Source organism: Rhinolophus hipposideros (genome assembly GCF_964194185.1).
Source record: "Rhinolophus hipposideros genome assembly, chromosome: 10".
Classification (NCBI taxonomy): domain Eukaryota; kingdom Metazoa; phylum Chordata; class Mammalia; order Chiroptera; family Rhinolophidae; genus Rhinolophus; species Rhinolophus hipposideros.
This window is the reverse complement of record NC_138056.1, coordinates 10730634-10744672: the sequence shown is the minus strand read 5'-3', so window position 1 is coordinate 10744672 and position 14039 is coordinate 10730634. Positions and strand designations below refer to the sequence as shown.

The following is a 14039-nucleotide window of genomic DNA, read 5'->3' as shown; positions in this document are numbered from 1 at the left end:
CTTCAGGATAAAAAAGATAACAAGAGACAAAGTTGGGCATTTCATAATGATAAAGGGGACTATACAACAAAAAGACATAACAGTCATCAATATTTATGCCTCCAGTAAGGGAGCACTGAAATATACCAAGCAACTACTAACAGAACTAAAGGGAGAAATTGACCAAAACACAATTATAGTAGGGGACCTAAATACATCATTGGCAGCTATGGATAAAGAAATAGCAGCCCTAAATGACACATTAGATGAAAGGGACATTATTAACATTTATAGAGCACTTCATCCTAGAACATCAGACTGTACACTTTTTTTTCTAGTGTACATGGAACACTCTCAAGATAAACCATATTAGGGATATAAAACTAACCTCAGCAAATTTAAGAAGATTTGAAATCATATCAAGCATATCCTCGGATCATAAAGCTTTGAAATTGGATATCAACCACAAAAAGAAAGTAGAAACACCCACAAATATATGGAGATTAAACAACATACTTTTAAAGAACGACTGGTCAAAGAAGAAATAAGACGAGAGATCAAAAGATACATAGAAACAAATGGGAATGAAAATGCATCATACCAAAATTATTGAGACATAGCAAAAGCAGTAATAAGAGAGAAATTTATATCACTATAGGCTATCTCAAGAAAGAAAAACATTCCCAGATAAACAACCACACATTACACCCTAAGGAACTAGAAAAAGAAGAACAAATGAAACCCAAAGTCAGCAGAAAGAAGGAAATAGTAAAAAACAAAGCAGAACTAAATGAAATAGAGAACATAAAGTCAATAGAAAAAATTAATGCGAGAAAGAACTGGCTCTTTGAAAAAATTAATAAAATAGACAAACTCTTGGCTAGATACACTAAGATAAAAAAAGAGTCCAGAGGGTAAGGGGGGTGGGGGGAGGGAGATGAGGGTAAGGGGGATCAAATATATGGTGATGGAAGGAGAACTGACTCTGGGTGGTGAACACACAATGGGATTTATAGATGATGTAATACAGAATTGTACACCTGAAATTATGTAATTTCACTACCAATTGTCACCCCAATAAATTTTTTAAAAAAAGAAAAGACACAAATAAACAAAATCAGAAATGAAAGAGGTGAAGTGATCACGGATGACAGAGAAATACAAAGTATCATCCAAGAATATTATGAAGGACTATATGCCACCAAATTCAATAACCTAGAAGAAATGGACAAGTTCTTAGAAACATATAGCCTCCCTAGGCTGAATCACGAAGAACTGAAAAATCGAAGTAGAGAGATCAACAGTAGGAAATTGAATCAGTCTTCCAAAACCTTCCCAAAAGCAAGAATCCGGGACCAGATGACTTCATTAGTGAATTCTACCGAATCTTCAAACAGGATCTAATACCTGTCCTACTTAAAATCTCCCCCCAAGTTGAAGGAGAGACAATACTCCCTAACTCATTTTATGAGGCCAACATTACCCTGATACCAAAAACCTGGTAAGGATAACACAAAAAAAGAAAATTACAGACCAATATCTCTGATGAATACAGATGCTAAAATCCTAAACAAAATTTTAGCAAATCGAATGCAACAATGCATTAAAAGGATTATACATCATGATGAAGTGGGGTTCATCCCAGGGGCACAAGGATGGTCAACATACAGAAATTGATTAATGTGATATACCACATAAACAAAATAAAGGACAAAAACCATATGATTGGATCGATAGATGCAGAAAAAGCACTTAACGAGACACAACATCCATTTATGAATAAAACACTTAATAAAATGGGTATAGAAGGAAAATACCTTAACATAATAAAGGCCATATATGACAAACCCTCAGCTAATATCATGAATAACGGTGAAAAACTGAAGCCCTTTCTCTACATTCAGGAACGCGACTGGGCTGTCCCCTATCACCTCTGCTTTTCTATAGTGTTGGAAGTCCTCGCCAGAGCAATCAGGCAAGAGAAAGAAATAAAAGGCATCCAAATTGGGAATGAAGAAGTTAAATTGTCACTCTTTGCAGATGACATGATGCTATATATAGGAAACCCTAAAGACTCCACCTAAAAGCTATTAGAAACAATAAATGAAAGAGTAAATTTGCCAGCTACAAAATCAATGTACAAAAATCCATTGCATTACTATATACTAAAAATGAAATCTCAGAAAAAAAATTAAAAAAAAATTCCTTTTGCAACTGCAACAAAAAAGAATAAAATACCTGGGAATAAACTTAACCAAGGATGTGAAAGACCTATACACTGAAAACTATAAAGCAATTAAAAAAAAATTGAAGATATACAGAAATGAAAAGATATTCTGTGTTTATGGATTGCAAGAATCAACATAGTTAAAATGGCCATATCACCCAAAGCAATGTACAGATTTAATGCAATCCCCATCAAAATCCCAATGGCATTTTTTAAAGAAATGGAACAAAAAAAAATCATCAGCTTTGTATGAACCATAAAAAGACCCTGAATAGCCAAAGCAATCCTAAAACAAAGAGCAATGCTGGAGGTATCACACTCCCTCATTTCAGCTTGTACTACAGAGCAACAATAATCAAAACAGTATGGTATTGGCAGAAAAACAGACACACAAATAAAAGGAATAGAATAGAAAACCAAAAAATAAACCCACATAAATATTGACAGATAATTTTTGACGATGGAGCCAAAAACATACAATGGAGAAAAGGCACCTCTTCAGTAAATGGTGCTGGGAGAATTGAAAACCATCAGCAAAAGAATAAAACTAGACAGTTATCTGTCACCGTGTACCAAAATTAACTCAAAATCCATCAAAACCCTAAACAAAAGACCTGAAACAATAAACTGCATGGAAGAAAACATAGGTACTAAACTTACGGACCTTGAGTTCAAAAAGGATTTTATGAATTTGACCTTAAAGGCAAGAGAAGTAAAAGCTAAAATAAATGAATGGGACTATATCAAACTAAAAATCTGCACAGCAAAAGAAACCATCAACAAAATAAAGAGGCAACCAACTGAATGGGAGAAGGTTTTTGCAAACAATTCCTCCAATAAGGGGCTAATATCCAAAATATATGAGGAACTCCACAACAAAAAAAAACCCTAAACAATCCAATTGAAAAATGGGCACAGGACCTGAATAGAAATTTCTCCAAAGAGGACATACAAATGGCCAATACATATATGAAAACATGCTAAATATCACTAATCATCAGAGTAATACAAATAGAAAACATCTGTTAGAATGACTGTCATCAGCAAGACAAATAATAACAAGTGCTGGAGCGGCTGTGAAGAAAAAGGAACGCTCACACACTGTTGGTGGGAATGCAGACTGGTGCAGTCACTATGGAAGGCAGTGTGGAGGTTTCTCAAAAAATTAAGAATAGAATTACCATATGACCCTACAATCCCTCCCCTTGGTATTTACCCCCAAAATTTAAAAACATTTATCTGTAAAGATATATGTACCCCTATGTTCACTGCAGCATTATTCACAGTGGCCAAGACATGGAAACAACCAAAGTGTCCTTCAGTAGATGATTGGATAAAGAAGATGAGGTATATATAAACATGGAACTATCCTGCCATAAGAAAAGATGAAATAGTGCCATTTGTAGCAACATGGATGGATCTTGAGATTATTATGCTAGGCGAAATATATCAGACAGAAAAAGTCAAGAATCATATGATTTCACTAATATGTGAGATGTAAAACTGAAAGCAACAAAGGAACAAGACAAACAAACAAAGAAACAAAAACTCATAGACACAACAATAGTTTAGTGGTTACCAGAGGGTAGGGGTGGGGGTGGTAGGTGAGGGTAAACAGGATCAAATATTGGCAGTGGAAGGAGAACTGACTCTAGGTGGTGAATACACAATGTTATATATAGATGATGTATTACAAAATTGTACACTTGAAACCTATGTAACTTTACTAACTGTTGTCACCCAAATGAACTTTAATAAAAATAATAATAATTAAAATTCAAACATTGTTTATAGGCACTAGAAGCCCAATAGAAGTTTCATGGGGTTTTCATGCTGTTTGTAATTAGTAGGCAAAACCCAATGACGACTTTGCTTTTCCAATGACCTTCTCGAAGGCCCTCTTGACCTCTTTGTTCCTCAGGCTGTAGACCACAGGGTTCAACATGGGGATGATCATGGTGTAGAACACGGAGGCCATTTTGTCTGTGTCCATGGAATGGCTGGAGCTGGGCTGTAAGTACATGAAGATGATTGTCCCGTAGAAAATGGAAACAGTGGTTAGGTGGGACGCACAGGTGGAGAAAGCCTTCTTCTGTCCCTCAACTGAGTGCATCTTCAGGATAGCAATAAAAATGAACAGGTAAGAGGTCAAGATAACCAAGAGAGTGACAAGGACATTCAATGCTGCCAATGTGAAGAGCACAATCTCATTTGTGTTGATATCAGAGCAAGAGAGAACCAGCAGTGGGGGAATGTCACAGAAAAAGTGATTAATAACATTGGAATGACAGAAGAAGAGGTGGAAAGTGAAGGCAACATGGATGGAAGATTCCAAGAGTCCACAGATGTAGGGGCCAGTGATCAGTAAGACACATACAGTACTTGTCATAGTGGAGGTATAATGCAGGGGTTTACACACTGCTACATGGCGGTCAAAGGCCATTGAAGCCAGGAGGAAACTTTCAATAGTGGCAAAAGCTGCAAAGAAGAACATCTGGGCAGCACATGCATTGTAGGAGATGATCTTATCTCCTGTGAGAAACCCCGTGATTACCTTCGGAGTGACAGCTGAGGCATAAACACAGTCCACCAGGGAGAGATTACTGAGAAAAAAGTACATGGGAGTGTGGAGTTGAGAGTCCAACAGAATCAACATGATTATCCCAAGGTTCCCAAGCAGAGTGATAAGGTAGATGAGAGAGAAGATTATGAACAGTGGGATCTGCATCTCTAGGGCATCTGTTAACCCCACAAGAATGAATTCAGTTACTTCTGATATGTTCTCCATTAAAGTCATTTGGGAATCATCATGAGAGACACCTATGACAAAATGAGCAAATATAAGGTAATGCTATTTGATGATTATCATGGAACTGAAGCGTCAAGAGAATCTTTTACATTTACCAGCTTTCTGTAAAGGTCAAGAGCTCGTGTGCAAGAAGTTGGACTAAATGGTGGTTTTGAGTGGGTTGAATGAGGCAATCCATCTCGAAGTAGTATGGTAGGACAGTGGAATTTCCCTGCTAACTGGCTACCACATTATGACTCCAGGACACATTTCAGCTTGCTTGCTATATGGTATACTCTATTACATTAAACCACAGAGGACCCATTGTCATAGCTTGCAAGCACCCTTGTTTAAGATATACATAGAGAGCTTAACCACAGAAAGTAAAATACAGGAAACATTTGGTCAGTCATTGGCGTGTGATGCTAACAAGCCCTGTCACATAGATCTCTCATCTCTAAAGGATGTCTCACCAGTTTGTTAATCATAGCTGAAGATATATAGTGATTTGGAGCCCTGCTTTCGGGACACCCACCCTACTCTTTTTAATTCATGAACTACTATTACTGCTGCTACTATTGTATCAGGCAGGAGAACACATCATGGATAAAAGTTTGAAGTGGTAAACACAACTTTGTAAACAGGCAATTATAAGCAGACAGGTATTACTAATTAGTAAAATACATGGCACAATCAAAATTTCAATTAGGGTGGATGTGAAAAAGTAATTGGTAAGTAAGATAGGATTGAATCCTAAAAGAAACAGGAAAAAATGTGTCAGATTCTAGCTATAATACAGCTGCTTGGAAGAAGAGTCTAAGGTGACTATTTACACCAAGTATAATACAAGAATTTACTTTTTATCCCCATTGTACAGATGTGTCATTCACTCATTATCAATTTAGATGGGATGTGAACATTACTTACAACCTGCGAATCTCAGTTTCATTGTCTATGAAATACCCAGTCCATGTAATACCCCATGTATCTGTTTTACAGAGATGAAATTAAAGGACATATGGAACCGTATTAACAGAATGCCTGGCATGTGGAGTGTATTCAGTGTTAGTTTCCTCTTCTTCTCATTCTCCTCCTAGCTGGTTTTGTACATACACCAACTGTACCAGGAACTGGTGGTACAAAATTAAAAACATAATTCCTGACTTTTTAAAGGGGTAGAGAGAGCCAGATCTACAAACTAAGTGCCCAAAAGTGATAAGTGCTATAATAAAAGTACATACAAAGTGTTACAAATTGATCACAAAAGTACCCAAAATATTCGAGGACACCCTACTGACCATGAAGTTACTTCCCCCTGAGACTGGTTTATCCTTGTGCTTGCTGGATTTGCCAGATATGAGCCAAATGCATAAACATGTGAATCTGATTATATTTACTTTTGAAAAAAAGATAATTTTTGTATCCCAATGATAAACCAAGAAAGGCTAATGTATTGACTAAATTCTTATCTATATAAGTACTATTTATAGGTACAAAAGACACAAAACAGCTTTTGATCCAGAGATTCAGAGGTGTAGGAGTGTGGGTAGGATTATATTACAAACACGAGGCCAATTCTAATCCTAGTTCTTCTATTGATAATCAGCTGGGTGTAGGTTGGCCACTTGGTCAGATGTTCTTAATTCACAAGATAAAACATCCTCTATCTCTGTCAGAGACTGCTATTCTACTCTGATGTGAAAGAGACAATGAATATGAAAGTTCTTTGAAAAGCATAAAAGATACTAAGATTTTAAAATCGGGCAATCCAAGCCCTTACTTTTCATAGTCTATCTCATCTCTTCTTGGTTACTGTGATATTCAGCCAGCAATATTAAATGTCCAAACTCTGACATACCTGAAGGAAATGCTTTTCAACTGAGATCCCCAAATAGATGTTGCAAGTTCTATAACCTCTGAAATTCAGAAAGGGAGCTATGATAGTTGCACTGCTCCAACTATATAACATGTTCTAAATAAAAATTCTGGAAGCGCAATCTTCGTCTGGAGTCTAACCATCACCCCAGCCATTGCTGTAAAGCAGCATACTGTGTTTCCTTGAAAATAAGACCTAACTGGAAAATAAGCCCTAGCATGATTTTTCAGGATGACATCCCCTGAACATAAGCCCTAATGCGTCTTTTGGAGCAAAATTAATATAAGATCCGATCTTATTTTCAGGGAAACATGGTAGTAAAGTGGAAAGAGCAGTGGGCTGGGAGTGAGGAGACAACTTTCTGACAGGGTGTCCATGGTCTAGCCGTTTAACCTCTTTGGCCTTTATTTTGCTCATTTGCAAAATAAAAACTGTCAAAACTTCTAGAGCCCCTTCCCGTTCCAAGTGGCTATGGTGGTATGTTGGTATGTTTTCTTGATACTTACTTTTGTCCTATCAGGGTACAAAGGAGGGAGTATGGAAAATAGTCATGCCTAATTTGTAGACCAGACTTCTGCATTTAGAACAGCATCATGCTGGAGAAACCCCTTCCTCACCTGTGGAGTGGAGACAGGTTTGTGCTCTTGCAAATATCAAGGCAGAGACAACGACCTTTTCACACAGCAAATCTCGGGGGAAACATTTAGTGTCATGTGAGTGGGTATCTCAGGAGGCTCCTGATCCCAGATTGACCCTGAACCTAATGGGAGCTATCAGAGGATAATGTTTGTATTTTAGCTGAGAGTGCTGATGAAGACATGGGGGACTGAAAGCTTAGAGGGAAGAACCTCCAATGATCAAATCTTAATGTTTTCAAGGTTCATCAAATTTTTAGCATGTATCAATACTTCATTTCTTTGTATTGCTGAAAAATTGCATTATAAGCATATACCACATATCATTTATCCATTCATCAATAGATAGACATTTGGATTTGTTTTGGATTGACTTAGATTGTTTTCATTTTTTACTGTTTTGACTATTATGTCATTTGTGTGTGAATTTTGGGGTGGACAATTGAAGTGTTTGTCCAGGAGTGTTCCTTGTGTGGCTTGTTTGTGCTCTCCTATTAGAGTTGAGCCTTGATTGCTATTGGCACATCAGTGGGTGGGACTGACTGTCTGACTGGCTGGCTGTGGGTTTTGGCCACATCTACAGCTTATGGGTTGCTGTGGTTGAAGCTTACCCCACTGAGTGGGATTTGGCCCAGTGGGCTCTGGTGTCTGTTGAGACTACCCTTCATGTGTGCCAGGACTAATTGGGTGGTTCTCTGCTGTGTTCTGAAGCCAGCCTCCAAGTATGTTGGTTCTGGGTCCTCTTGGGAGGGGATCCAGTACAGGGATGTCAGCCACTGCCTACGACTGGCCAGGGGCTACCTAGTAGGAGCTACAAAGTGATCTTGTGGTTGTTCATTACCTGTGTTAAACCTGGAGGCTCCTGGGAGAGGCAAAACAGCAATTCAAGGACAGCTGCCACTAGTACCAGGCCTGGGGTAACTCTGAAAAAAGTCAAATACCCGGAGGCCTGCTGCCACCTGCCAGCTCCCTTAAGGTTCAACCACTGATAAAGGCTCGTGTGATACATGAGTTGGGTGAGGCAGGGTCTCAGGGAGTCACTAGAGTGGGAAGAGTTGTGGTCACCAGGTTAATGTAGATTCTGGTTTGGTGCCAGTGCTGAGCCTAGAGCCACTCAGCAAGTCTCAGAGCACACCGAGGCCAGTTGTTGCCTGGGGCCCATGGACTCCTATTGTTTTCCAAGAAAGTGCAATGTGGGAGGGACTGCCTTCTTACACAGAAAGTGCCTCTGGTGGTGCATGAGTTGGGTGGAGTGGGGTCCCAGCTGAGTCAGCAGGGTGGTGCAGCAGAGCTCACCAGGCCAATCAGATTCAGATCTGGCCTGTGGGGGCGGGCTCAAAATAGGAAAAATGACGACTGCCTGCTGGCTGCTCGAGTTGGAAGACCTCTCACCAGGAAAATGCCAACTGTCCTCCAGTCCTCCCCATGCAGCCACACACCTCAGTGTGTCCCCCATGTGTCTCTGAGCCACCCCTGAGTCACCTTCCCTTCGCTGGAGCTCAAGGTAAGTGCCTGCGAGCGAGTGAGTCTGTGTGTGGGCCCTTTAAGAGGACGCTTGAGTTTCCTGCTGCCTTCTGTCCCATCTGCATGGTCAAAATCCGCAGTTTGTCACAGCCAGATGTTGTGGGGGCTCCTTTTCCTAGTATTAGTACTCTGCACTGGGGAGCCTGCTGTGGGGGCCTGGGGTCCCTTGTTCCTCCCCGGCTGAGATATCTCTTCTGATTCTCAACTTCCACAAGGAGGTTTTGGGCCTGTTATGTGTCTCCAGCCCTCCTACCAGTTTTGACGTGGCTCCTTTTTAGTTTTAGGACTTCTGTTTGGCTAGAGTTTAGATGGTTCTTTGGTTGATTGTTATATAATTTAGTTGTAATTTTAATGTGTTCACGGAAGGACACAGGTATGGTGTTTATCTACTCTGCCATCTTGGATCTCTCTGAACATATGTTTTCAATTATCTTCAGTATATGCCTAGAAGTGAAATTGCTGGGTCATATGGTAACTCTATGTTTAACTTTTTGAGAAGTACAAGTTTTCCAAAGCAGTTGAACCATATTTAATTTCCACCAGCAAGGTATTAAGGTTATTTGTCCACAACCTCTCCAAAATTTGTTGTTTCTGATTTCTTTTTTACAGCCATTCTATCAGTTGTAAAGTGGTACCTTATTATGGTTTTTATTTGCATTTCTCTAGTGACTAAAGATGCTGTGTATATAGTTCTGTGCTTATTGGAAGTTAGTGCTTATTTGGAGAAATGTCTCTTCAAATACCTTTTCCATTTTTAAGTTGGTTTATTTATCTTTTTAATATTGAGTTGTAAATGTTCCTTATATATTCTGAATACTAGTTCTGTATCAGATATATGAATAATGATGATTTCTTTTCATTCGGTAGGTGGTCTTTTCATATTCTTGATAACGTCTTTGATGCAAAAACTTAAATTTTGATAAAATAAAATTTATTCTTACTTTAGTTGCTTGTGCTTCTAGTGCCATTTGTAAGAAATTCCTGAATAATCCAAGGTCACAAAGATTTATACCTATGTTTTCTTCTATACGTTTTATAGTGTCACCCTTTACATTGAGGTCTTTGATACATTTTGAGTTAAATTTTGTATACAGTGTGAGACAATGTCTTTGGATATGGATATCTAATTGTCCCAATACCATTCTTGAAAAGATTGTTCTTTCCTTATTGATTGGTTTTACCATCCTTTTATCAACATATAAAATCCTTTTATGTCTCTGTAAAGGTTTTTTTTTTTTTTTTTTTAATTTAAAGTCTAGTTTGTTTGATCTTAGTATAGTTATCCAAACTCTCTTTGGTTACTATTTGCATGGTGTAATATTTTTTGTCCTTTCACTAATTGTGTCTCGTGAAATGCTCCAAAATTCCTTTCTAAAGTATTCTACAATGGGTAGTGAACTAAATTATCAGTGGTTCAAGTATTTTGACTGCTGTACTTAAGACTTAATTAATAAATTGATTTATTAATTTAACAAATGTTTACTGAGAAATTAATTTGAACTAGGCCTAATTTATGTATAGGGAGGAAGATGTTAGTAAAGAAGCAAAGTCATTCCTCTAGTTTAGTGTATGTTCTAGGTAGAGAGATAAATGAACAAGTGAATATACAGATAAATTGATAATAATAGTAATAATAGAGTACTCATCAGGGCTATGAAGAATAAAGCAAGGAGAGCAAGGAGAGAACACTGTCCATCAGGGAGTGGGGTGACTATGATACAGTAACATTTAAGCAAACACCCGATGGAAGTGAGGGAGCTTTCTGAGCTCAGTAACAACAAATACAAAGACCCTGAGGCAGGAGCATGCTTGGAGTTTTTTAGGAAAAGCAAAGAACTCAGTATGAATAAAGTGGAGTGAATGAGTAGGAGAGAGGTAAGACATGTTAGAGCTTATCTAAAATTGAAGTATCCATGAATGAGTGAAATTAGACAGCTTTCATAGTATTTCCAGAGGAAAAAAAAGAATAACATTATTGTTATTTGATGCTTTTTCTTTTAACACAGCTTAAAGGTTGGTAGTCTATATACACAAAAAATGAGAAATACCTTTATTATCAATCTATCCTCTTTTTTGTACTCTGGTTTTCTTAGTTTTGAAAATCCTCACATGACCATACTTTCTCTACCAAATGACTTACTAAAGCCAGAAATATTAACTCCTTTAAGATGCTATATTCACATATCTCTAAAAAATATGCCAACGAAAAGTATACCTTAGTTAAACTATCCTGGTCACGGTTTTCTTCATTTTGGACTCCTGGAATAGTTTTTTTAAACAAGATAAATTAAAAAATTAGACATAAATTTATATTTTAATACCAGAGTTATTTAACTTTTAATTAAAAACTAGCCATACTTCATCCAACTCCTTTGACAAATTTCCACTCTTGTGTATGTGCACACATAGGATCTTTGCATGTGCTTCTATTCATGGGTTTGTGTGAGCCCTGTTTTACATCTATGCTTGCATTGGCATGTTGTAGAGAAACCGAACACATAAACAAATAAAATATAATTAAGGTTTATGACAAGCATCTAAAAATTCTTAAGATCCCCTTGGTCATCCTCATTCAGATATTCTATATCTGAATATAATATTTTCTTTTTTCTAGGTGACAGACTTTTAAAAAGGAAAGGGTATCACCTCAGTAATTTAAATGAGGTGTAGGCTGTCAGGTGTGAGTTAGTGCATGGAGAACATCTGACAGGAATGAAATTAGGTCATTGTGGATACCACAGCTTTAAAGGTGAAACCTAGAGATGATTTTGCATTCTCAACAACCTTCTTTGATGCCCTCTTGACCTCTTTGTTCCTCAGGCTATAAACCACTGAATTTAGCATGGGGGTGAGCATAGTATAGAATACAGATGCATTTTGTCTGTGTCCATGGAATTACTGGAGCTGGGATGGGAGTACATAAAGATGACTGTCCCATAGAAGATGGAGATTATAGTGAAGTGAGAAGCACAGGTGGGTAGAGACTTCTGATATCCCTTAGCTGAGTACATCTTCAAGATGGTGACAAATATGAACAGGTAGGAGTCAAGGTAACCAGGTAATATGTCTCTCAGAGCAAGAATGAGACATGACTGCTAGAAAACCACAGAAAGTGATGGACCAGATGGGACTCAAAGAAAGAGAGACTTTAGATTCCGCATATAAGTGAGATCATATGGTACTTGTCTTTCTCTTTCTGACTTATTTCACTTAACATAATGTTCTCTAGATCCATCCATGTTGTTGCAAATGATAAGATTTCTTTCTTCTTTATGGCTGTGTAATACTCCATTGTATAAATGTACCACAGCTTCTTAATCCAGTCATCTACCCATGGGCATTTCGGTTGTTTCCATATGTTGGCTATTGTGTAAAGTGCTGCAATAAACACAGGGGTGAATAAATTTTTTTGAATTAGAGTTTTGGATTTCTCCAGGTAGGTACCTAGGAGTGGAATTGCTGGGTCATGAGGTAGTTCCATTTTCAGTTTTTTGAGATACCTCTATACTGTTTTCCATAGTGGCTGCACCAATCCATGATCCCACCAAGTGCACAAGGGTTCCCTTTTCTCCACATCCTCGCCAGGACTTGTTGTTTGTTGATTTGTTGATGATAGCCATTTTGACAGGGGGTGAGGTGGTATCTCATTGTGGTTTTTATTTGCATTTCTCTAATGATTAGTGAGGTTGAGCATTTTTTTCATATGTCTTTTTGCCATCTGTATGTCCTCTTTAAAAAATGTCTCTTCATGTCCTCTGCCCATTTTTTAATTGGGTTATTTGTTTTTTTAGAATTGAGTAGAGTGAGTTTTTTTTATAAATTTTGGATATTAACCCCTTATCAGATATATCATTGGCAAATATCTTCTCCCATTCAGTAGGATCCCTTTTGGTTTTATTGATGGTTTCCTTTGCTGTGAAAAAACTTTTTAGTTTGATGTAATCCGAAATGTTTATTTTTTTCTCTTACTTCCCTTGCCCAAGGGGATATATCAGTAAAAATCTTACTCCAGGTAATGCCTGTAAACTTTCTTCCTATATTTTCTTCTACGAGTTTTATGGTTTCAGATCTTACATTTAAGTCTTTAAGCCATTTTGAAAATATTCTTCTATGTGGTGTAAGGAGGTGGTCCAGCTTCATTTTTTTGCATGTGTCTGTCCAGGTTTCCCAGCACCATTTATTGAATAGACTATCTTTACTTCACTGTAAATTCTTGCTTCCAAGGAGAAAAAAAAATGGCGGCGTGAGGTGAGCCTCTGTAACGCTCCCCTGGAATTTACAACGAATCGGACAACAATAACTCCACAAAGGACTCCTTGCACAGCAGACAGGCAAGACGAAGAGGCCGACTACTGAATTCACCTCCAGGTGGGTGAATCGCGCGAGCGGGGGAGGAGGGAGAGGAGAAGTGCGGAGACGGAGCCGCGCGGGCGCAGGACACAGACCTAGCTCAGTGCTCGGAGCCCACTGCTCCCGGAACTACCGCCGTTGCGGGAGAGGAAAGGACTCGGACTGCTAGGGCTCCGCTTACGGCCCACAGGGCTGAGGGGGCAGCATACAAAACTGCTGAACCCAACGCTCGCTCACGGCAGACCTCGGAGCAAAGACTGAGGGAAGAGGGCTGAAATCGGTGGTTTAAGCCCTCACTGCCGAGCGGAGAACGGAAGCCTTAGGCACGGAAACTAGCCACCCCCTCCCTACCCTCCCAGAGCTCGCCCCGCCCCCACCTGCCCGGTGCTAGAAGCGATAAAGTAGCAGTGTCGGATCAAAGGACAGAATATTTGCTGCTCTGAGAACTGTGGACCGCAGACACAGATTCGCAGCTCAACTAGTTCCGGCAAAGGGGAGGGAGCTGTGGAAGCAGGACTGGCTGTGGTGGTGGTCGCCGCCATTGCTCTGGGCCACCTCTCACAACTCACCCCGCCCCTGGCCCCACCTATCTGGGCGGATCCCTGCAGGAGTAAACAGAACTGCTGAAACAAACGGGCTCTGAATCGGGTGCAGAAAGAG

The 14039-nt window shown here is 38.9% G+C and overlaps 1 protein-coding gene across 1 annotated transcript; it reads right to left on the bottom strand.

The window, feature by feature from the left end:
• Positions 1–4049: 4049 nt before the first annotated feature.
• On the bottom strand, positions 4050–5006 carry LOC308503259 (olfactory receptor 5B12-like; the record flags this gene model as incomplete). Its single annotated transcript, XM_081062419.1, has 1 exon — positions 4050–5006. Exon 1 carries the CDS (start codon positions 5001–5003, stop codon positions 4050–4052), a length of 954 nt encoding a protein of 317 aa, XP_080918545.1. The 5' UTR covers positions 5004–5006.
• Between the last annotated feature and the right edge of the window lie 9033 nt (positions 5007–14039).